The 26,064-nt window shown below is 38.6% G+C and overlaps 1 protein-coding gene across 6 annotated transcripts in view; it reads right to left on the bottom strand.

Annotated features, from left to right (window-relative positions):
* Window positions 1-26,064, bottom strand: part of PPEF1 (protein phosphatase with EF-hand domain 1) — a 143,534-nt gene that overhangs the window by 10,517 nt on the left and 106,953 nt on the right. For 4 of the 6 annotated variants that reach the window (XM_043459289.1, XM_043459291.1, XM_043459290.1 and 1 more), the window contains 5 exons: window positions 24,464-24,500; window positions 23,254-23,403; window positions 18,930-19,073; window positions 8,829-9,014; window positions 7,300-7,442 (listed from right to left, as the gene is read on the bottom strand). In XM_043459289.1, coding sequence (XP_043315224.1) covers window positions 7,300-7,442; window positions 8,829-9,014; window positions 18,930-19,073; window positions 23,254-23,403; window positions 24,464-24,500 — 660 coding nt within the window. The remainder of the gene's footprint in view (window positions 1-7,299; window positions 7,443-8,828; window positions 9,015-18,929; window positions 19,074-23,253; window positions 23,404-24,463; window positions 24,501-26,064) is intronic. The other 2 variants (XM_043459293.1, XM_043459295.1) reach the window with 2 other exon arrangements.

The raw sequence follows: 26,064 nt of genomic DNA, 5'->3' as shown, positions 1-26,064 counted from the left end.
ATACAGCTAACTATATATGGGTACAATATATATGATGAAGCAGGTATTAAAATTCGGTAGAAAAGGACAGTTTTTTAAAATGGGGGCTAGCATAATTAACTCAATGTCTGGATGCTAAATTTCTACCTCAGACCATTTACAAAAATAAATTTACAATAAAGGAAGAACAGAGGAACAAACTAGTTATCAGTCACATATCCCTCAAAAAAGCAAAACGGCATACGCAAATCCAACCATATCAAAAATGACATCATAGGTGAATGGATAAATAAATTTAAAAAAACAGATTGTGAGACTGGATTAAAAAAACAAGATACAACTATATGTTGTCTATAGGAGACACACTTTAGCTTCAAAGATACAAAGAGTTTGAAAGGAAAAAGTATACCATGTACACACTGACCATAAGAGAGTTAGAGTGGTCAAATTAACAGTAAACAAAATAGATTTTAAGACAAAAGCTATTACTAGAGATAAAGAGGGATATTTTATAATGATAAAAGAACCAATCAGTCAAGAAAATGGCAATAGCTCCAAATTGATCTACAGATTCAAAATAATCCCTATCAAAATTCCAGTGGGCATTTTTGCAGTTGACAAGCTGATTCTAAAATTCACATGGAAAACAATTAAAAAAGAAGAGCCAAATTCAACTCACATTTCCCAATTTCAAACTTAAAAAAAATCTTTACTAATCAAGACAGTGTGTCACTCACATTAGGACAGATATATAGGTCAATGGAGTACAACTTAAAGTCCAGAAATAAACCCATACCTTTATGGTCAATTGATTTTGGACAAGTGTGTCAAGACAGTCAAGTAGGGGAGGGATAGTCTTTCTAACTGATGTTGCTGGGACAATTAAATATCTGTATTTTAAAGAATAAAGTTGAACCCCTACCTCATACCATACACAAAAATAAACTCAAAATGAGTCAAATATAAATCAAATGTAAGAGCTTAATCTATAAAGATAATTTATAAAATTATTGGAAGAAAACATAGAATAAATTTTCACGACTGAGTTAGGCAATATCTTCTTACATACATCATCACAAGCAAAGAAGAGAAAGTAGATATATTTGATTTCATCAAAATTTAAAACTTTGGTGCTGCAAATAATAACATCAAGAAGGTAAAAATACATCCTACAGAATAGGAGAGACAATTTACAAATCTTATATCTAAAATCCCTTCATGGATCACAGCCTTGTCGTGGTGAAGGGACTTGTATAACTCAGTGAAGCTATGAGCCATGCTGTGCAGGGTCACTTAAGGCAGACAGGTCATAGTGGAGAGTTCTGACAAAACGTGGTCCACTGGAGGAGGGAATGGCAAACCACTGCCATGGCAAACCATTGCCATGAGAATTCCATGAACAATATGAAAAGGAAAAAAGACATGACACCAGAAGATGAGCCCCCCACATCAGAAGGTGTCCAATATGCTACTGGGGAAAAGCAGAGGGCAATTACTAATAGCTCCAGAAAGAATGAAGCAGTTGGGCCAAAGCAGAAACAATGCTCAGTTGTGGACGTACCTGGTGGTGCCAAGTAAAGTCCGATGCTGTAAAGAACAATATTACATAGGAACCTGGAATGTTAGGTCCATGAATCAAGGTAAAGTGAATGTGGTCAAGCAGGAGATGGCAAGAATGAACATCGACATCTTAGGAATCAGTAAACTAAAATGGACGGGAATGGGCAAATTTAATTTAGGTGACAATTATATCTACTATTGTGGGCAAGAATCCCTTAGAAGAAATGGAGTAGTCCTCGTAGTCAACAAGAGTCTGAAAAGCAGTGTTTGGGTGCAACCTCAAAAACAACAGAATGATCTCAGTTCATTTCCAAGGCAAACCACTCAGCATCACAGTAATCCAAATCTATGCCCCAACCACTGATATCAAAATGCTAAAGTTGACCTGTTCTATGAAGACCTACAAGACCTTCTAGCACTAACACCCAAAAAAGATGTCCTTTTCATCCTATGGGATTGTAATGCAAAGGCAGGAAGTCAAGAGATTTCCCAGAGTAACAGGCAAGTTTGGCCTTGGAGTACAAAATGAAGCAGGGCAAAGGCTAACATAGTTTTGTCAAAAGAACACACTGTTCACAAGAAACACCCTCTTCCAACAACACCTAGGAGGACTCTACACATGGATATCATCAAATGACCAACATTGAAATCAGATTGATTATGTTCTTTGCAGCCAAAGATGAAGAAGCTCTATACAGTCAGCAAAAACAAGACTGGGAGCTGACTATGGCTCAGATCATGAGCTCCTTATTACAAAATTCAGACTTAAAGTAGGGAAAGCCACTAGGCCATTCAGATATGACCTAAATCAAATCTCTTATGATTATACAATGGAGGTGACAAATAGATTCAAATGATTAGCTCTGGTAGACAAGAGTCTGAAAAACTATGGATGGAGGTTTCTAACACTGTACAGGAGGTGGTGACCAAAACCATACCCAAGAAAAAGAAATGTGAGAGGACAAAGTGGTTGTCTGAGGAGGCTTTACAAATAGCTGAGAATAGAAGAAATGAGAAAGGCAAGGGAGAAAGGGAAAGAAACTCTGAAAGCAGAGTTCCAGAGAATAGCAAGGAGAGATAAGGTCTTCTTAGTGAACAATGCAAAGAACTAGAGGGAAACAACAGAATGGGGAAGACTAGAGATCTCTTCAAGAAAACTAGAGATATCAAGGGAACATTTCATCTAAAGACAGACACAATAAAGAATAGAAACAGTAAGTACCTATCAGAAGGAGAAGAGATTAAAAACAGGTAGCAAAAATACACAGAAGAACTACACAAAACAGGTCTTAATGACCCGGATAACCATGATGGTACGGTCACTCAACTAGAGCCAGGCATCTTGGAGTATGAAGTCAAGTGGGCCTTAGGAAGCATTACTACTACAAACAAAGCTAGTAGAGGTGATAGAATCCCAGGTGAGCTATTTCAAATCCTAAAAGATGATGCTGTGAAAGTGCTACACTCAATATGTCAGTAAATTTGGAAAACTCAGCAGCTGCCAAAGGCTGGGAAAGGTCGGTTTTCATTACAATCCCAAAGAAGGGCAATGTCAAGGAATGTTCAAACTACTGGACAACGGCGCTCATTTCACATGCTAAAAAGGTTATGCTCAGTATCCTTCAAGCTAGACTTCAGTAGTATGTGAACTAAGAACTTCTAGATGCACAAAGTTGGGTTTTGAAGAGGCAGAGGAACCAGAGATCAAATTGCCAACATTCGTTGGTTCACAGAGAAGGCAAGGGAATTCCAGAAAAACATCTACTTCTGCTTCACTGGCCATGTTAAAGCCTTTGACTATGTGGATCACCACAAACTGGAAAACTCTTAAAGAGATGGGAACACCAGACCACCTTATTTGTCTCCTGAAAAACCTGTATGCAGGTCAAGAAACAACAATTAAAACCAGACATGAAACAACGGACTGGTTCAAAATTGGGAAAGGAGTATGACAAGGTTGTATATTGTCACTCCGCTTAATTAACTTATATGCAGAGTATATCCTGTGAAATGCTGGGCTGGATGAAGCACAAGCTGGAATCAAGATTGCCAGAAGAAGTATCAATAGCCTCAGATATGCAGATGATACCACTCTTAATGGCAGACAGTGGAGAGGAACTAAAGAGCCTCTTGATGAGGGTGAAAGAGGAGAGTAAAAAAAGTTGGCTTAAAACTCAACATTCAAAAAACTAAGATCATGGCATCCAGTCCCACCACTTCATGGCAAATAGATGGGGGAAAAGTGGAAGCAGTGACACATTTTATTTTCTTGGGCTCCAAAATCACTGCAGATGGTGACTGGAGCCATAAAATTAATAGACGCTCCTTGGAAGAAAGCCATAACAAACTTCGACAGCGTATTAAAAAGCAGAGACATCACTTTGCTGACAAAGGTCCATCTAGTCAAAGCTATGGTTTTCCAGTAGTCATGTACGGATGTGAGAGTTGGACCATAAAGAAGGCTGAGCACCGAAGAATTGATGCCTTCCAACTGTGATGTTGGAGAAGACTCTTGACAGTCCCTTGGACTGCAAGGAGATCCAACCAGTACATCCTAAAAGAAATCAACCCTGAACTGGAAGGACTAATGCTGAAACTGAAGCTCCAATACTTTGTCCCCTTGATGCAAAGAGCTGACTCATTGGAAAAGACCCTGATGCTGGGAAAGATTGAGGACAAGAGGAGAAGGGGGGTGACATAGGATGAGATGGTTGGATGGGATCACCGACTCAGAGGACATAAGTTTGAGCAAAGTCCAGGTGATCGTGGAGGACAGAGCAGCCTAGCATGCTGCACCCCTTAGGGTTGCAAAGAGTTGTATATGACTTAGCAACTGAACAACCACAATATCTAATAAGTGACACAAATATATGATATATAAACAACTCTAACAATGCAATAGTAAAAGGTGTAATAACTCAATTAAGAATGAAAAAAGGTGGGAATTCCCTGGCAGTACAGTGGTTAGGACTCTGGTTCTTTCATTGATGGGGCTTGGGTTCAATTCCTGGTCAGGGATCTGAAATCCCATAAGTCACATGGAACAGTCAAAAAAAAAAAAAAGAAATGGGAAAAGGATCTGAAACAGACATTTCTCCAAAGACAATATACAAATGTCCAATAAGAACCAAAAAGATCCTCAAAGTCACTGGTAGGTAAGGAAATACAAATCAAAATCAAGACCTCACATCCACTAAGATGGCTATAATCAAAAAGATCATAACAAGGGTTATGTGGAGAAATTGGAATCCACATACACTGCTGATGGGAATGTAAAATCATGCCTCCCCCTGGAAAAGAGCTTTCAAGTTCCTCAAAATATTAAACATAAGAGTTATTATATAATCCAGTAATTCTACTTTCAGGTATATACCCAAAAGAAATGAAAACAAATGCATAACAAAACCTTGTCCACCAAAGTTCAAAACATTACTCATAGTCGCCAAAAAGTAGAAACAATCTACATTTCTTCTTTTTAAAAGAAATATTTCATTTATTTATTTATTGGCCATGTGGCATGTGGGATCTTAGTTCCCCAACCAGGGATAAAACCCATGCCCCCTGAATTGGGAGCTCAGAGTCCCAACCACTGGACCACCAGGAAGTCCTAATCCACATTTTTATTAGCTGATAAATGGACAAAGAAAATGAGGTCTACTGATACAATGGAATGTTATTCAGCCATAAAAAAAAGATTGATACATGTTACAAAGGGAATGCCCTGGAGGAGTGCATGGCAACCCACTCCAGCATTCTTGCCTGGAGAATCCCATGAACAGCAGACCCTGGCAGGCTATATAGTCCATGGGGTCGCAAAGAGGCAGACACGACTGAAGTGATGAGCACATGCACACAATGTGAGTGAACCCCAAAAGCAGTGTGCTAAGTAAAAGAAGCTAGTCACAAAGACCACATATTATTTAATTTCATTTACATGACGTATCCAGAACAGGCAAATCTATACAGAGAGAAAACAGACTGGTAGTTGACTAGAGTTGTGATGAGGGAGGTGATAATGATGAATGACTGCTAATGGATACAAGTTGTCTTTACAGGCTGGAACAAACGTTCAACAATTAGATTATGGTGGTGTTACACAACTGGGTAAATATACTAAATATCACTGGATTGTACACTTTAACCTAGCAAACTATCAACAAAACTGTTAAATTATACACACACACACACACACACACACACACATAATTAATATGGAGACAATTTTTTACCACAGGTGAAAATCCAAAAGTTATAATGAAATTATAAAAATGTGATTTCATAGAACTAAAGCAATACCAAGACATCAACAAAATATATGCAACATGCCTGTAAAAGTCCTCCATCCCTCAAATGCAAAAAATTCCTAAAAATTTATTAGAAAATGACAAACAGTCCAATATAAAATGGGGGAATATGATAAACAGGAAATTCAAAGAAAAGAAAACGCAATGTCCAAAAACAAGATGGATAAACTCAGCTGTCTAAAAAAATGCTAATTAAAATAATGAGATTTACCATTTTTATCCATCCATTTGTCAAAATGAAGAAGGGTAATAAAATTGGAGATTAATGAGGATATAGAGAAATTAATATGCTGTTTTCCAGATTGTTAACTGTCACAACTTTTTTGGAGTACCTAGCAAAATTTCAAACATATAAATCCCACATTTTAAATTTTATGTTTAGAACAAGCACTAAAAACTTATGAATATGTATATATATGTATGTACACATATACACACAGAGGAATGTTTGTTACAGTACTGCTTTTAAGTACAACACCCTGAAATCAATCTGGATGGCCATCAATTGAATACGATTTAGCTATCCATAATTGTTATGGCACACATATAGTATAGAATACTATGCATCTACTACAAAGAATGAGTTATGTCTACATGTATGACTTGGAGTGATAGTCACAATATAATCTTTAGGGAAACAGTCAGTTGCAGAATAGACTGTGCAGTGTGATTCTCTCTGTTTAAAAAAAAAAAGTATGTATGTTATTAGTGCCTTTCTCCTTCCACTGGGATATGCTTTGATGATGAAAAAGACTTTTGCCTATTTTATTTCAATATCACCTGTGCCTGAAACAGTGTCTGACATATAGTAGGTGCTCAACATTTAAGTTCACTGAATGAGAAATTGCTCGTCTATTTTTGTGGGAGCAAGGAGAAGAGGGTGGAAGGGTCCCCTCCAGGCTATTAAGTTCAGCTGCCTCTGCAGAAAAAAATTACTGAGAAGTACTGGGAGAGATCATTAACATTTTCTTTATACAACTTTGTTTTAGCTCACCTAACAACAAATTTATTTGTTTTAGAATACAAAAATATTAAAAAGATAATGTCAAAGGGGGAAAATAAAGGTAAGGTATGAATGCCATCACACAGGGAGACACACTCAACTCCATCATACACACTTCTGGGTAGAGAAGGGACAAGGAGGCCAGAGCCAACTGGGTTGTGATTGGGGGCAGAAAAGGCGAGAGCTTATGGGACTGGGTAGGTACAGACACCTTCTTTTCCTTACATTCAATTAGGGACTGTTCATGGATGCTGACTGCTTTAGAACTACTGCTCTTGGTTTCAAGTAAGAGCACATTCACCACTTGGTTTCTGGAATTATTTCATTTTGTTTATAGCAGTGAGTAACAGGTAAGTTGTTTTCTTCAATCCCAAGCCTGCTCTTAGGCCCTCTGGACTGGTTCTACATGGTCACCAGTACCAGAGTTCAGAAAGCTCCTTAGAGTATACACACCTTTGGTAAAGAGGCCTGAAGCACGTTGCCCTAGTTATTTGGTACTGGAAAAATCGGGGGGTTGTACCAGAACTCATTCTGATGTAAGCTCCTCGATTGCTACCTTCTTCGTAATAATTAGACGCAGAAAATACAGTAATAACCTGGTTAAAGAAAAAGAATGTCAGGTTCACATACAGCTAGTTCTCAAAAGGTCCTTCAATAAAATCAGAAAGAGCTTAATTCTTAAAAACCAAAAATCATACAAAGTTCAAAATTCGTACAAATTATCAAAGTCTAATGGGATTTCCTGTGATTCCACAGGAATAGAAGTAAGGTTTTTAAATCATTGTCCCCATGAGTACTAACTTCTAGCCACTCATCCCCACAGTGCATGGCCTTGCAATCCTGTGTTCAATTTCAGTTCCTTACTGCTCAGTTTTGTAAATTCCAATTTTCCAGCAGGGTAAAGCTTTTATTTTTCTTTCCTTGTGATATTTGAGCATCCAAAATAAAACTTGTGTAATATCACAGTCCTTTTGTCTGTAGCTGGCTGATTTACAGGGCTCAGGGCCCCCATCAAACCAGTGCTTCAAGGTCAGAGAAATAGTGGCTAGATAAGGGACCATGATCACTCTGTTGGGAAGGAACCAGTCTTGGGGGTGTGATGGAAGATGAGGAGTCTTGGGAGCATAATACTTGTTAGTGACAGGAAAGCTGCTTTAGACCTAGTCTTGCCTGAATGCACAAGTCACTTCAAACAAGCCACTGCTTTTTTCTCTGTTTTTTTTTTTATTACAAATAAACCCTAAGAATACTTGCCTTACCATCTCGCAAAGGATGAGACTCCAATGAATTAAGAGTTAAGAAAAGTGCAAGTGATGAAATAGAAGGAAAGGCCATGAAATTTGGTATTCCTTTTTAATTACTGCTGTTCACTAAGAGAAAGGGGGTCACCACAGGACAACTTGGGACCAGAAACCAGCTCCTCAGGCCTCACCTCTCTAGCCTATCAGACACCACTGAAGAAGGAGAACACACTCCATTTCAGTGGCTGCTGCCAAACTGTGCCCAGTGAGGGACTCGGTAGAGCTCCCCAGTCAGGGAACAGAAGGGCGGTGTGTTTTGTGGCTCTGTCCCGCACAGGCAAGCACAAAAGTAAAAGAGAGCAAAGGAGATTCACTGCCACCTTTCTGTGTTCTGGGAGGATACAGACACTCTTCACCCCACTACTGGAGACTTGTCTTGCGATCAGCATGAAAAAAGCCTTTGTGTGTGTACTTAGGGTCCTGTGTCAGTTTCTATCGCTGGGATTAGGAAGATCGGGGAAATAAACCAAGTATCTCTTGGGGTAAGGGACAATGAGCCTCCTTCAAACAACCTCTGTGAACCCGACAGTCTCCTGTTCTTGCCTACCAAAGCATGGAGTTCTGTTCTGGGACTAGGGAAGACATCTTCCCATGGCCTTGAGGTCAGACACATCCTGTAAAGAAAGACTAGGCCTCGGGGGAGGGATGTCGGTGAGGAGGTCACCCACACTGTTAGCTTACCTTCCCATCGTGGCAGATTTCATACCCTTCAGGCTTACATTCATGAGATCTAACAAGCATCTTCAACTGGTATTTATTAAGAATCTTGGCGGTAATGTCTGGTCCAAAGTAGCAGCCCCCTCCTCGGTTCGTGTTTGGGTAGCAGCCTCTTTTGCCTCTGGGATCACTCCAAAGGATATCGACAACCTTGGAACAATAAACCAGATTAGGCTGTCACTGACAAGTGAGAGTTTATCTTTCTACAGTTCAACTTCTTTTCCAGAAACATTAACCCAAGTTATCACAAAATCTCACTATTTCTCACCATTTCCTAACTCTAATCCTCTTTCAAAACTGTTTCATATTCATCTCCTCCATGAATCTTTTCCAAAATAATTTCAATGCCCATAGCCACCACAATCCCATTCTATTCATCCCCAGTAACCAACACAGCAATATTTAGTAATCATGAAGAATCAGCCTTTGGGCTTTTTTAAAACCTACATTTTAAAAATTCTATCTCCATTATTTCACAATTGCTGAATCTACAAGCTCTTTTCTCTTAAAAAGAACTTCAATGCCATGTTCAAAGGAGAAAGTCATTCCCCACAATGAACACACATTTATTTGGTGTTTTCAATATGTTCAAACAGATATGCTAGGTCTCCCAGCTATGGTTTTGGCCCTGGTTTTTGTCCTGTTGAATAAACAGCATGAGAAGGCCTTTCCCCATCACAGATATAGTCAACTGTTCATCCAAGAATAGCTTCTAGAGCATCGCCTTCACTTTTTGCCCCGCCCCTCCTTGATGAGTTCATTCTCAGCTTCAGCACTATATTTAGCCACTGACTGGTTTCCACAATGTATTCTCTTGAATCCACAAGTATGTTACTAGTATAATATTTCCTTTTCGAGTTGAAACAGCAAATGCAGGCTGCATGATGCTCAGGACTGAAGACCCAAGTTTCTAAGAATTTTTCATAAAATTTGGGGGCTCCCTGTTTGTACCTCTGATCTACATAAAACATTTCTTTATTTAAACATCTCCTATGGGAGCTTCAGCAGTAGTGTGAAAAACTAGCTTTAGAGCTAAAGCTATGCAACCTTGGAGATCAAACCAGTCAATCCTAAAGGAAATCAGTCCTGAATAGTCTCTGAAAGGACTGATGCTGAAGCTGAAACTCCAATACTTTGGCCACCTGATGCAAAGAACTGACTCATCTGAAAAGACCCTGATGCTGGGAGAGATTGAAGGTGGGAGGAGAAGGGGATGACAGACGATGAGATGGTTGAATGGTATCACCGACTCGATGGACATGAGTTTGAGCAAGCTCCAGGAGTTGGTGATGGACAGAGAAGCCTGGCGTGCTGCAGTCCATGGGGTCGCAAAGAGTCAGACACAACTGAGTGACTGAACTGACTGATGCAACCTTGAAAAAAATCTCTGGGCCTCATTTTCTTTAAAATCAGAGGTTTGGGCCAGATGACTTGTAAAGTATTGCAAAGTTCTAACAGACTTTATTTTCTAATTTTTCATAGTCAAATAGACTGTATTTTCCACATGTTTCCTTGGAGGGCATGAAGAAGCATGTATTTTAAGTTGTGTGGTTATTCCAGTGAATCCAAGTCAGATCTTAAAAAGAAGACCATCTCACACCAGTCAGAATGGCAGCCATCAAAAATTCTACAAACAATAAATGCTAAAGAAGGTGTGGAGAAAAGGGAACCCTCTTACACTATTAGTGGGAATGCAAACTGGTACAGCCACTATGGAGAAAAGTGTGGAGATTCCTTAAAAAACTGTAAATAGAACTGCCATATGACCCAGCAATCCCACTGCAGGGCATACACACAGAGGAAACCAGAATTGAAAGAGACAAAAGTACCCCAATGTTCACTGCAGCATTGTTTACAATAGCTAGGATGTGGAAGCAATCTAGATGTCCATTGGCAGACAAATGGATAAGGAAGTTGTGGTACATACACACAATGGAATACATTTGAGTCAGTTCTAATGAGGTGGATGAAACAGGAGCCTATTATACAGAGTGAAGTAAGTCATAAAGAGAAACACAAATACTATATATTAACACACATATATGGAATTTAGAAAGACAGTAAGAATTTAGAAAGATCCTATATGCAAGGCAGCAAAAAAGACACAGAAGTAAAGAACAGACTTTTGGACTATGTGGGAGAAGGCCAGGGTGGGATGATTTGAGAGAATAGCATTGAAACGTGTATACTACCATATGCAAAATAGATGACCAGTGCAAGTTTGATACAAGAAGCAGGGCACTCAAAGCCAGTGCTCTGGGACAACCCAGAGGGATGGGGTGGGGAGGGAGGTGGGATGGGGGCTCAGTATGGGGGACACATGTACACCCATGGCTGATTCATGTCGATGTATGGCAAAAACCATCACAATATATAAAGTAATTATCCTCCAATTAAAATAAATTAAGTAATCTTAAAAAAGAAAAAAAAAAGACCAGAAATGGCTGTCCCACTAAACCTCACCCATTTACAGGTTTGGTATTGAAGGGGAGCTAGAAATAAGTGAGGGGAAAGACAGTGAGGTGGAGAGAAAAGAAAAACTGCTCAAGAATGCTAAGTATTTCGTCAGAACTGGAGAAACCTTGCACCGGGCATATCCCAAACACTTGAAGATGACTGATTTTTTGATGACTGATTTCATTGAAAATTAAAACCACACAAAGAAAAGTAGTATCAGGATTCCCCTTTCTCCCCCATCAAATTCTAACATGGGCAGAACCCTACCCTACAAATAAATACAATGAAATCCATTTATTTTGCTGGTGTTCATAACAAAAATAACATTTGCATTTGAAACTGAGTCATATCTGAATTTTACACCATGAATTCATGTTTTGGAGACATGATTTGACCTTTAATAAAATGAAAGTGAAAACACGGAACACAAGGAGGTGCATTTTATAAGGAGAGAATTAACTTCTAAATTCCTACATGAGATGCAAGCCATTTACAGCCAAAATTACCCCAGGAAAACATTCTAAATTACTCTTAAAGCACATTATACATGATTTTGTATACGAAACCTTATACAAGCATAGGGATGTGTGAACATTTTATATATGTGATAATGTACAATATATGAATTATATGAAACTAAAATTGTAAACTTTTTTCTTTTTGCCAGATGCATATAGTTGAAATCTACATTAATTAAATGTACATATGCTGGAACTCTGTTGAGCTAGAATAAGCACTGGCCATGAAAAGCTCTTCAGGTATGTGTCACCTGGGAACCTACTCGGGCCTTAGCTGACTCCTCAACGAAATGAGGAAGATATAGGTAACATTCACTTTTCTTTGGTTCAAAGTCATAAAGGGTCAAAAGGGGTATTAATTTTATAAAAGTGAGCTTCTTCAGAATCATCCATTCAATGAGTTCTGCAATTCTTTTCTTTGTCCAGAATTCATCCACTTGACTAGGTTTACCCAGTCCATGACCACAATACAGATCTAATTCTGAGGCTTACAAAGAATGCTATAAAGGGCCCTTTGCTGGTGAAACAAATTCCTCTGTCTTCTCAACAACACCCTCTCCTCTGAAATGCAAGGGCCTTTGGGGTGGTGAGGGCATGAAAGAGTATTTACAACATTTCTTCCTGAAAATTTTCAAGCCAAAAATTGGAAAGGTTTTACTGAATGACAACTTTTATATGACCTGGTCAACAAAACTCTATTTGTGTCTCAGCCTTTAAACCTCCTAAACCCAAAATAAATCCTGCAAGAAGTGTCCCATGCCTGTCTACAGTTTTAAGTAATCCTGTTTCCAAAAGTATGCTTTGGGGAGAGATACTAACTCTGAAAGATATATTGAAATGCTTCTCTTCTAAGTCACTTATACTGTAGATTCACTTCTGTATGTTCCGTTAGTTATGTGTCTTCCTTTCAGCTTTTGAACATGTCATTTTAAAAGCTGTGCTCAATTGGGAAGACCCAGAGAGATGGGATGGAGAGGGAGGCGGGAGGGGGGATTGGGATGGGGAACACATGTAAATCCATGGCTGATTCATGTCAATGTATGGCAAAAACCACTACAATACTGTAAAGTAATTAGCCTCCAACTGATAAAAATAAATGGGAAAAAAAAAAAAGAAAGAAAAATAAATAAATAAATAAAAGCTGTGCTCAGCGCAAACCTTCCAGCAGGTACCTAGATGTCTTCAGAGGCCTACTCCTGTCTACCCCATCACCTTGTTGAACAAGGGGAGACTAGACTAGTTCATTTCTTTCCTGAGACCTCCTACCACTCTTGTCATCTTTCCCTTCAGAAAAAGAGCTTGGGCATTAAAGTCAGGCCTGGGATCAAATCCTGCTCTATCATTCAGTGACTAGCCAAGTGACTACAAAATTTAAATTGCAACTATTTAAAATTACAACTCTGTCCCCTACACCTCAAGTTCATGGTTTCTCCTAACCTTGTTCTAGTTTTAATTTTTTCCATAGAACGTCTCACTTTAACATATTTTCTATTATATAATTATAAATGTAATATAAATAACATGACTTCATATATACATATATATTTATGTTATTTAGCTCCTACGCCTAGAATGTGAACTCCATGAGGGAATAGATCTGAGTTTAATTACTTTCTCAAGAAATTAATTAACCTCAAGAAAGAGGTTACGCTTGTTTCTATACAATGACTCAGCTTTGAGTACACATATTCCCCCCACATCTCAGGGAATATAAGATGAAACTTACGTTATAGTCCTCTGCCAGGAATCATGCACTTCCATGATTATGGAACAAACAGCCTATGATCTTTATTGCAATACAGCTCATAGATATTAAGAAATAAAACAACTGTGTTTTTAATCTGAAAATTTCAACTCTACCTAACTAAAGTGTGCATGACCATGAAACACTAACAAATGAGGGGAAAAAATTAAAGGTACAATTGAAATTATTAAAATACTGGGAATGAAATCCTGGTCAATTTTACCCTGTGTACAGTTCCAGTCATGTACACTGAGTCTGTAAGACGCCTCATCTACATTGTTGGAATGAGGGGAGGTTCTATTATAGATTAATGGCCATCGGTTTCCTCCCTTCCACTTCTTAAGGCTCCATCCCTCTATAATTCTAACTCTTCCAGGCTTCCAGATGCCATGATTTTCTTCTTGTGCAACTCCAATCTTTTTGGCATCATCCTTTTTATTCAACATAACCTTTGTTCTTTGGATTATGGATATCAAAATTTAAGAAGGCATCCTTTCCTACTTGCTGTAAGATGCCTCTTATACTTGGTCTGACTTTTAAATATTTTGGATGCACAAGTCAGTGATGAATTCTATTTCTCCCTTACCATCTCTTCCCTCTCCTTCTCTATCCTCCCTCTTCTCCTTCTCTTTATTGATTAGACTGTGTTTTACATTTTCTAAAAATCACATTTTCAGAAATCATATTTTAGTTCAACATTTTCAGCAATCAAGGTATAAGGGTACAGAATCAAGAAATGAAGACTTCATGGAGGTAAGCAATTAGAAGGCGGCTAGCAGTTTCATAATACTAGTAGCAAGAAGAGACCAGCTAGATGTTTAATTGATAGAATCAGGGAAACACACAGATGAGAAAGAAACTTCTGAGGGCCAGAACAAGCCTTGAAGATTGTCAACACTCTCTTTCCTGCAAAGTTCAATTTTAATGTAATCAGATTGTGGAGCTATTTTGTGAGCCCCAGGGCATTATTAAAAACAATAGCACAATCAGCTAGCAATTAGTGAAGGCTAATGCTGGGTCTGATACAAAAAGAGGCAGATGGACCAAAGCTTAAAGGAGAAATCAGGGGAAAAGATAGTTGAAGACAGCCTAGTTAAAGCTACAACCATCTGGGGTAGTCAGGGAAACTATGCATGCCCAAGGCAGGACCTCGTGATGCATGATATCAGAAGCTACATACCGAAAAGGAACAGACTTCACCAAATTAGTCCAGATAAGCCAGTAAACAAATAAATGAGGGAAAAAAAAAAAAAAAAAAACAAGTAATAACAAGCCCCAGAGGAGCATGGGAATAATTAAAGTTACTATATTGCCTAAAATATCCAGTTTTCAACAAAAAATTATAAGACATGCAAAAAAAAAAGAATTCACAGGGAAAACTAAGCAGACAATAGAAATTGCCTTTGAGGATTAGGAGTAGACAACAAACTGTGGAAAATTCTTAAAGAGATGGGAATACCAGACCACCTGACCTGCCTCTTGAGAAACCTGTATGCAGGTCAGGAAGCAACAGTTAGAACTGGACATGGAACAACAGACTGGTTCCAAATAGGGAAAGAAGTACCTCAATGCTGTATATTGTCACCCTGCTTATTTAACTTACATGCACAGTACATTATGAGAAACCCTGGGCTGGATGAAGCACAAGCTGGAATCAAGACTGACGGGAGAAATATCAATAACCTCAGATATGCAGATGACACCACTCTTATGGCAGAAAGCAAAGAAGAACTAAAGAGCCACTTGATGAAAGTGAAAGAGGAGAGTGAAAAAGTTGGCTTAAATGCTCAACATTCAGAAAACTAAGATCATGGCATCTGGTCCCATCACTTCATGGCAAATAGATGGGGAAACAGTGGAAACAGTGAGACTATTTTTTTGGACTACAAAATCACTGCAGATGGTGATTGCAGCCATGAAATTAAAAGATGCTTACTCCTTGGAAGAAAAGTTATGACCAACCTAGGCAGCATAATAAAAAGCAGAGACATTACTTTGCCAACAAAGGTCAGTCTAGTCAAATCTATGGTTTTTCCAGTAGTCATGTATGGATGTGAGAGTTGGACTATAGAGAAAGCTGAGCACTGAAGAATTGATGGTTTTGAACTGTGGTGTTGGAGAAGATTCTTGACAGTCCCTTGGACTGCAAGGAGATCCAACCAGTCCATCCTAAAGGAAATCAGTCCTGAATATTCATTGGAAGGACTGATGGTAAAGCTGAAACTCCAATCCTTTGGCCACCAGATGGGAAGAACTGACTCATTTGAAAAGACCCTGATGCTGGGAATGATTGAAGGCAGGAGGAGAAGGGGATGACAGAGGATGAGATGGTTGGATGGCATCACCGACTCAATGGAAATGAATTTGAGTCCATCACTGGGAGAAGGTGATGGACAGGGAGGCCTGGCGTGCTGTAGTCCATGGGGTTGCAAAGAGTTGAACACGACTGAGTGACTGAACTGAACCGAACTAGCAGACAAGTATTTCAAATCAATTATTATACATATATATAAAACACTTCACTGAATAAGAACAGAATACATTTTCTTCTCAAGAGCACACAGAGCATTTTTCAAGACAGACCATATGCTAGAGCATTAAAAAAAAAAAAAGCCTCAATAAAGTTTTAAAAGGATTTCAATCATGCTAAGTATGTCCTTCAACCACAAATTCAAGTAGAAATAATTAACAGAAGGAAATTCACAAATAAGCAGAAATTAAACAACATATTCCTAAATGACATATATGTTAAAAAGTATAATTAGAAAATTCTCTGAGATGACTGAAAACAAAAGCACAACATAGCACAATTCACAAGATGGAGCTAAAGCAGTACTCACAGGGAAATCCATAACTTCATTAGCAAAGGATAAAGAGTTGAAATGAATAACACTAACTTTCACCTTAGGAAACTAGAAAAAGAAGACCAAAATAAATCTAAATCAGAAGGCAAGGAAAAAATAAAGACTAAAGCAGAAATAAATGGAAAGAACAGAAAACAATAGAGAAAAGTAAAAAAAAAAAAAAAATTGATTCTTTGAAGAGACCAATAAAACTGAAAATCTTAGTGAGACTGACCAAGCAAAAAGAGACTCAAATTACTAAAATCAGAAATGAAAGGAGGCATCGCTAACAAAGAAATTTCAAAATATATATTTTTAATAAATATATTTCATATATATGTATATGTTACAATCAACTTTAGGCTAACAAATTAGATAAACTAGATGAATGGACAGGTTTCAAGAAAGACACAAACTGTCAAGGATACCAAGATACAACTACTCAAGAAGTAAAAAATCTGAATAGAACTATAGCAAGAAAGAAGACTGAATTAGTCATTTTAAAACTGCCTACAAAGAAAAAAGCCCAGGCTCAGATGGTTTCACTGATGAATTCTACTACACATTTGAAGAATTAATATCAATCCTTCACACAAACTCCTCCAAAAAATAGAAGAGGAGATAATACTTCCTATCTCATCCTATAAGGTCGATTTTACAATACCAAAGACATCACAAGAAAGAAAACTACAGACTAATATCCTTTATGAATATAAATATAAAAATCCTCAAAAAGTAGCAAAATGAAGCCAACAACGGATAAAATGGATTATATGCCATGACCAAGTGGGATTTATCCCAGAAATGTAAGATTGGTTTAACATCTGAAATCAGTCAATGTAATACACCACATTAGTAGAATAAAGAACAAACAATAACATGATCATCCTAACAGATACAGAAAAGCATTTGACACAAGTCCAACACTCTTTCATGGTAAAAAAAAAAAAACACCCAGGAAAGTAGGCACAGAAGAGAAATTCCTCAATTTGATGAGGGATAGTTAACACATAAACAAACAACTAATATACTTAATGGGAAAAGACTGAATGCTTCCCCCTAATATTAGGAATTAGACAAAGATGTCTACTCTGACCACTTCTATTTTTCAACACTGTACTAGAGGTTCTAGACAGGACAATGAAGCAAGAAAAAGAAATAAAAGGCAGCCAGATTGGAAAGAAAGAAGCATGTTCTTGTTTATATTTAATACAAAGTCCCAGGGAATCCATTAGAAACCATTAGAATAAACAAGTTTATCAAGGTTCACAACATGAGATCAGTATATAAAAGTCAATATATACCAGCAATGAACAATCCAAAATGCAATTGAGAAAACAATTCTATTTAATATAGTGTCAAAAGTATTTGGGAATAAATTAGGAATAACTTTAACAAGTATTTCCATGTATGTGATTACAAAGCACTGTTGAAACGAAAGATCTAAACAAATAGAAAGACATCACACATTCATGGAATTAAAGATACAATATTGTTAAGATTGCAATAGTAACTAAATTGATCACAAACTCAAGGCAATCCCTACCAAAATTCCAGCTCTTTTTTTTTGGTAGAGATTGACAAGCAGATTCTAAAATTCATATGGAAATTAATTCAAGGGACCCAGAATAGTCAAAACAATCTTGAAAATGAAGAAAGCTGGAGAACTCACACTTTCCAGTTTCAAAGCTTTCTACAAAGCTATATTGATCAAAACTGTGTCATCCTGATATAAGGATAGACATATAGATCATTGGATAGAATCAAGAGTTTAAAAATAAACCTTCATATTTATGGTCAATTGATTTTTCATAAGGGTGCCAAGAAAACTCAATGAGAGTAAGTCTTTTTAACAAATGGTGCTGGGATAATTGGATATCCACATGCAATAAAATGAATTTGGACACCTACCTCACAGTATCCACAAAAATTAACTCAAAATGGATCAGACACCTAAATGTAAGAGCTGAAACTATAAAATTTTCAGAGGAAAACACAAGAATAAATCTTAACAATTTGGGGTTAGGCAATGGCTTCTTAGATACAACACCAAAGCTCAAAGCAAAAGCACTAATCTTTTATTCTGACTGAGTAAAAGGAGCCAGAGACAAAAGATCACACACTGTATGAGTCCTTTTCCATAAATGTCCAAAATAGACAAATCTACTAAGACCAAAAGGTCTAATCTGCGGGGATGGGAAGAGAATGGGAAGTGACTGGTAATAGGTATGTGAAGTTCCTTTTTCAGGTGATGAAAATATTCTAAATTTAGATTGTGGGGATAGTTGTACATTTTGAATATACCAAATTCAATGAATTATATACTTTGAGTGAATTATATGGTATTTGAATGATATTTCAATTAAGCTGTTGAAATATAGTAATGGATTTAGAGAAAAGGATATGATCTGCTTAGAAAAGTAAGTCACTTATATATTATTAGGGACAAAATCATCTACACTGCATCTTCACTGCCACTTTAGTGAACAGTCTGATTACTTACCTGCTCCCATTCCTGCTTTGTTAATTGTTCAGAAAAGGATCCACTTGTTCTGATTCCCTGAGCCACAATGGTTGTACCCAGTTTATTTTTCTTCTCAGCACGGTCTCCATCCATTGGAATTGGTGGCATCAGCACAGATCTCATCTACAAAATAAATTCACGCTTTAGCCAAACCCTATGCTTAGTGTGCTACATGTAGAAACTTCAGCACTAGTTGCTATTTTGTCTATATTATTGTGCCTCAACTCAGTGGAAAATACATGACCGCCTGTTCCATCTCACCTACCTCCTTCATCTTACTGATGCACTGATCTCTATAAACTGGGCCTGTTAAGCTCTGTTTGTACATTTTTCAACTAGAGACACTGTCTTACAGGGAAAGTTTCCCATTAGAGCTTCTGAAAGACCCCAGAGGCACAGATGTCAGTGGAGACATGTTCTTTGGCGTTGTGACGGGAAATGGAAGATGCTAAGGGAAAACTAGTCTCCCTCTGACCCTTTATCTATACATGGAGCTAAGAGAGAACTAATAGGCTTGGAGTTCAGAAACGCCTCTTAAGACGATGACTGCTTTTCTTTTTGTTGTGTTTTCCAGGAGAAATGAGAGAAAGTACATCTGTGTCCAAGAAAGTTCACAAAGGGGACATAAATTGAAAATTTCGGAAGCCTTCTGACTTAAGTGCACTGGGTTCTCAGTCTGACCTGCCAGCAACTGAACATTACATCTAATCCTAGTAACAAAGGTGATGTATTTCTTTGGAAACAAAATGTCTTTCTGATAGTACATCAATTACTATAATCCCTTCTATGTTCCCTTACATAATTTGAGACTGCAATTTTATACTTGTTTCTTTGTAGCACTACACCTTTATACAAAACAATTTGAAGCAATGGTTCTATTACATTGGAAGCCTTAGTTCAGTGATGGATAATTCTCTGAGGTAGGCACTTAAGTTTCTTCTATAAACTAGGGTGTATATAAAATCTTACCTTTATTTTTCAAAAATAAAAGCAAACCGTATTCTGAGGTCCTATCTCATTGAGATGGTTGGAATTCAATTTCAGCTATTATTAGTGAGCTGGGCTTCCCTGGTGGCTCAGAGGTTAAAGCGTCTGCCCACAATGCCAGAGACCTGGGTTCGATCCCTGGGTCGGGAAGATCCCCTAGAGAAGGAACCTGCAACCCACTCCAGTATTCTCGCCTGGAGAATCCCATGGACGGAGGAGCCTGGTGGGCTACAGTCCATGGGGTCGCAAAGAGTCAGACACGACTAAGTGACTTCACTTCACTTCACAGCCTACCTCCCTGTCTCCCCCCCAGCAAATGTCTCCAGGTCTTAGGCAGAGCAGAGTATTTTGGGAGGACACTCTGGACTTAGGTCTACACAACTCACTTCTGATAAGGTCATTGGGGAGGACAAAGCCACACGGTCTCTTAAGTACTGTAGCTCTTCTGTTTTCAAGGCCATGTGGGATCAGGACACTTTGCCCAGTCCCTGCTGGGTGCCACATCATCATTTTCTCCTGGGGGTCCTACTAACCATCTCTTCCCATAACCTCTGCCAAGGAGTTTGAAGAATACTAAACCAGAGGCTTAAGTATTATAGTCTTCCTTCTCTGTCCCTCTGCATTCACCATCCCCCCTTCCCAACCTGCCCACCTTACAAAATACCTTTAATGAACCTGCAGTGGAGGTTGTCATCGCGTTCCCCCAACTCTACCCCTCCCCCATGAACAACTAAATCATACAGCAGGTGTAAACCAGGAAGCATGTTCACCCCTACATTTGGAGGTCCAAACAGACGGGCAAGTGGGGGTTATAAAACTAACTTGAAAATCTGTTTTTGTATCTCATCTGGTAGAGTTCCAAAGGCTTAAACCTACTACTTTCATTACAGTTCAATTATATTTCACACAAAGAACATGTGCTACCAGTTCAACTTCATTTTAGCGGGGTAGACAAAAAACATACAAGTCAAATTTCTACCTTTAAAGCCAGTCTTAACAGTATGTGGAACAATGATCCCCGAAGTGGGTGAAATGTGAGGTATCCTGGGAAAATTTCTGGCCTCAAAATTTCTCCCCAGGGTCTCTCTTGGTGACTGAAATTTAAACCTCAGTTTTAAGTATCATGAAAAAGAGGACAGAGTTGGAGAAGAGAGCTTTATGTTCAGAGCTTACTCTCTGCCATGTTTTTCATCTAGGTAGTTATATTTAATCTTCCCAGCAATCCAATATGGTAGGTATTTTTTGGCTTTAGTGCATAGATGTGGGAAATGAGGCTTAGAAATCATTGGTACCTTACCCAGTCACCCAGCCAGGAAGGGGTAGAAGCAGGATGTAATAGATGTAATGTTAGCTACATCTGTCTGATGTCAGAGCTTCACAGTGTTTACTAGGTTAAGGTGGCTCTCAATTTAGGGTCTCCATAGAAACAGTAATGGACATTTCAGAGAAATGCTCTTAATATCTCAAAAAGCCCGAGAGAGGACTGGCTTCTCAGGCTAACCTCAGGAAAGGAAAAGTTCTCAATCTGATCAATTAGTAGTGGCTGCCACGGCTGATTAGTGCTGTTGTCACAGGGCCAGTGGTGGTGGAATGCCGCCTTCCCGCCATGTGCTTGCCAATATTTGACTGACAAAAACATCATGTTCCCTTGCTCTTGGCTAGAATCATATCCACTCATTATGTTAACAATTACTATCTCATGTTGATTCAAACATCTTATTGGCTTGACTATTTGCTGAGATCCTAAGAAAGGTACCTTAAATTAGGGTGGCCTTAAAATTTATTGCAACTGGGATACTTCTGAGAGTAAAGGGAGGTGGTATTAACACCTACACCAAGACAACAGGTGCAAACCAGGAAGTATGGTCATCACTGGGTGAGGCTGGGGAGGGGGTATGTAAAATCAGTACACAATCAGGAAAGCGAGTTGTAAAAAAAGTTTTTATCCAGTTTTACCTTAGGTTTGCCCTATTTCAGTCTTAAATCTCTTAGGAAATATTCAACAAACATTACTACTGACTACATCTTAGGTGCTGGAGTTATATCAGTGAACTAGAGAAGCAGGGGAAGGTGGTAAACAAATAGTACCACAATCGCTTATTTAATTTTGTAACTGTTATGAAGGATAGGTACAAGGGGCTTGAGAGCATACAGACGGGGACCTGATCTAGTCTGGAGGTCATGGAGGGCTTTCCAGGGGAGGGGTATGTTTAAGCTGAAATTAGAAGAATGAGAAGGGGTTGGCAACAATATAATCATTTATATGTATTTAAAGGTATAAGGACTCTTAAAAACTCAAGGTGAACAGGAATCACATGTCCACATCAAATTAAATTCTAGTTCTAGATTCCCCTTGCATAGATTGGTAGGAATTTGATTAACAGTCCTGAGGAGCAGGGTTCATGTTTCTCACTAGGACTGCACATGATCACCGGACTCAGAGCTGCCACTGGTCGTCATGCCCAGGTCGTTCCCCTGTCCCCCTAGTCTGGGGGCATTGGCTGGGCTCTTGACATGCGGAAGGCAATTCCAGTCACTCTGCAAAGCCCCACCAAAGAAGCCTTTCACTAAGCCTCAGAGCTTCAGGCCCCACACAGCCATTTCCCTCAGAGGGTCGATACATATTCCTGCTCTGCTTCTGCTGTATTGAATATCGTTACTTAGGATTAAAATATTAAACTACTCCCCCCCAAAAAATATCCTGAGCCATTTGGAATATATATGGGAAATCACACCAATTCACAAACTGCTGTATGATTCTACTTCTATAAGGCTCCTAGAGGAGTCAAATTCTTAGAGCTATAACACAGAATGGTGGCTGCCAAGGGCTGGGGAAGGTGGAATTGGGAATTAGTGTTTAATGGGTAGTTTCAGTTTGGGAAAATGGAAAGTTTTAGAAATAGATGGTGGTGACAGTAGTGACGGTTGCACAATAATGTGAAAGTACTTAATGCCACTGAACTGCACACTTAAAAATCGTTAAAGGGGTAAACTTTATGTTGGTATATTTTAAAACATTAATTAATTAGAAATTTTAACTTTTCAAAAATCAGGATTTTTCACTTTTAGAAACTATTATGAAATGCCAATATTTTCCCACTTTCACCATGAATTTTTAAAAATATATTTTCCATATATAGACGTTATCAATTTAGTTCTTTATCATGCAATCATGGATTTTCTTAAAATTTTTACTCATTTTTTCAGAGTTACAGCAATCACTAAAACATGAATCGATATAAAACAATACATGAAAGGAGGTATGTATCCCTTTGTAAATCTCTGAGAGGACATTCATGCAAACATTGTTTCTTACTTTGTTTCTTTCTAAACGGTGGAGTAAATTCAAGTCTGTGGACTCTGATATCCCTCCATGTATGACCAGGACTTCATTGTCAATGATTGTACCAATTGGGAGCCAGGTATAAACCTCTTCCAAGATTTGTAAGATTTTTTTTCCGTGCAGCTGTAAGTAAGAGCTTGAGTAAGTTTGTTTTTCTGATAGGTTCAATTTTACTGAATAGTCCCAACATATGGACAAAAACCAACAGTTTCCATGCCACCCAAACTAGGTCAGGATGGACACACTAACCAACAAGCATGCATTAATCACGTCTTTTAATTCTCTTTTTTTGATACTTTGACTTGCTGACCCAGGGGAAGAGACTGCCCCTCCCAAGACTAGTTAATTCCTAGAGATAGTAAGGAGTTGTCTTTTATATGTAAAAAAGGGTGCCTTTTATATGCAAATCAACCTACCCAGAGCCCATCCTCCCAACTAGTCCTTTACGGATTTAACCAGCCTGCCAATGCAGGAGACATGAGAAACGTGGGTTCCATCCCTGGGTCAGAAAGATTCCCCTGGAGGAGGGCATGGCAACCCACTCCAGTATTCTTGCCTGGAGACTCCCACGGACAGAGGAGCCTGGTGGGCTACAGTCCATGGGGTCACAAAGAGTCAGACACAACTGAGCACAGCACACCCAGGGCCACTATTTCCTGCTCCAATCACCCCAGGGCCAGCCAGACACCAGGCAACCGTGGACAGCTTGTAAGTCCCAGAGCCTGCTGAAATTACTCAAACGAGCCAATCCTAAATCTGCTTACACTGCCTCACTCATTTCTTCCTGAGAAAACCACAATAAAGGCTCTTGCCACTGCCTCTGACTGACCCTGAGGTGCAGCCCCATATGGTGTGGTGTACCACTGACTTCAGTTTCTAAGGAATTGTGAGTAAAAACCTTTCCCTTCATGACAGTCATTTCCATGTTTTACCAAACCTGAGTAAAACAAATCCCAGGTATCTTTGAAACAACAGAGTTTGTATCTGTGTTAAAACTCACACAGAAGTTACAATGAAAAAGCTTGGTTTAGTCCAGAAAGAAAAACAGGTCTTCACCATGGCCAGGGCTTCCTTTTGTGCTTTTATTGGCCCGGATTCTGATTAATTCTCCCATCATCCTTCTTGAACTTCTATGTATAAACAGCAAAGAGGATGTAAAAAAAAAAAAGTAGATGAGTCCTACCTTATATTTATGTAAAATTTCTTTCGTGAAGCCATACCTGAAAAAAACAATGGGATTTCAACTCTGTCACTGAATGCTAAAAGAGTTTCCCGTAACTCCCACTTACGTGAGTCAAGTCATGCAAAAAAGCAAGTCCTTAACATCTTACTATCACAAGTATCAAGAACTCAAGCAACTAGACTTCAGTTGGAACTATTACTTACTCAAGTCTTTGCTAGGCACTATGGGAAAGAACAAAGGCAGCTGATGATGTCATCCCTACCCTCAAGGAGTTTAGAGTATAGCTGGGAAAAGAAGATAAATTTCCATGAAACCAATACAAGACAACTTAAGAAATATGTGGTAGGCACCGGTGTCTAAGTACTGCAAGTATCCACAGTGTGCTGTGGCCACTGAGGGAAGGTGTGTGGGAGAATGCTTTTCATTTAGATAGAATTTCTCAGACATCCTATACCTTATGGTAAATGAATGATTAGGAGGGAAAAAAGACCAAACAAAGAAAAGCCTAGAAGGCAGTAAGTTGGTTCTTAATACTCTCTCTAACATAGCTCATGTAATGGTATTGAGGGTTTTAATAAAAAGTATCAGGAAGTTTAATGCCTGAATAGCAGTCACTAAAAGGGATTTAATGATGAGATTTTTTTCCAATACTTTCTTTGCCTTAAGATAATAATATATATCTTGAAGTATAATAATATATCTTGAATAATATATACCCAACAAAGTGAAGTCAGAATGCAACATACTCACTCCAGGTTTCCACACAAATCATGTCATGTGAAGCTTCTACAGTGTAACATGATGTTTCCTAAAATGAACTCAGTCCTGCCTGTTCAACAGCACCTCAAATCAGCTTACCCCCAACTGAACTCATCATTCTCCCTCAGCCCACCTTTCTCCTCTTATCATGTCCCCAATATCAGTGATATTGCAAATTCAACCTAGGAACCTGGAGGTCATCTTGATTCTCTCTTCTGTCAAGTCCTCCATATCATGTTACCAAGCCTTAAAAAATGCCTAAACTCCTCTTGAATCTATCTACTTCTTTGTGTCTCCATCTCCCAGTCTCAGTGAGAACCCATCATCTATCTCTTCAACTCTTCTATTTCCTACTGGCATCCCCATATCCATTCTTGTCCCTCACCAAACTACTCTTATTGCTGCATCTTACAACACAAATTTTATAATATTCTTCAATGATTTTCTCCTGTCCTCAGAAGAAAGCTCAAATTCCTCTGCAGTAATTTCTTACGTCTCCAGTCCTATCAGGTACCATCCTGTTCTTCAGTTTATGCTTCTCCTATCCTGAACTTCTTTCAAGTCTAAAAAGTCCTTTCTCAAGCTCTGCCTAAATTGTCTCTTCACTGCGGAACACTGTTTCCCATCCACTCCTGCCATGGTCGTCTCTTGGTTTCCTAATTCATCCTTCAGGTCTCAGGCTAATGCCATATTTCTATGGGAAAACCTTAAACCACCCCTCAGACAGGCTGGATCTCCTCTTTACAAATTCATCACACTTGAAAAACCTGCTCAACTTGTGTCTTCCCTGCTAGATGTAAATTCTAGGAGGGCAGGGGCCATGTCTCTTTCAGTAACCATTC

The sequence above is a fragment of the Cervus canadensis genome, chromosome X (assembly GCF_019320065.1).
Source record: "Cervus canadensis isolate Bull #8, Minnesota chromosome X, ASM1932006v1, whole genome shotgun sequence".
NCBI classification, from domain to species: Eukaryota; Metazoa; Chordata; class Mammalia; order Artiodactyla; family Cervidae; genus Cervus; species Cervus canadensis.
This window is presented reverse-complemented; position numbering and strand designations above follow the sequence as displayed.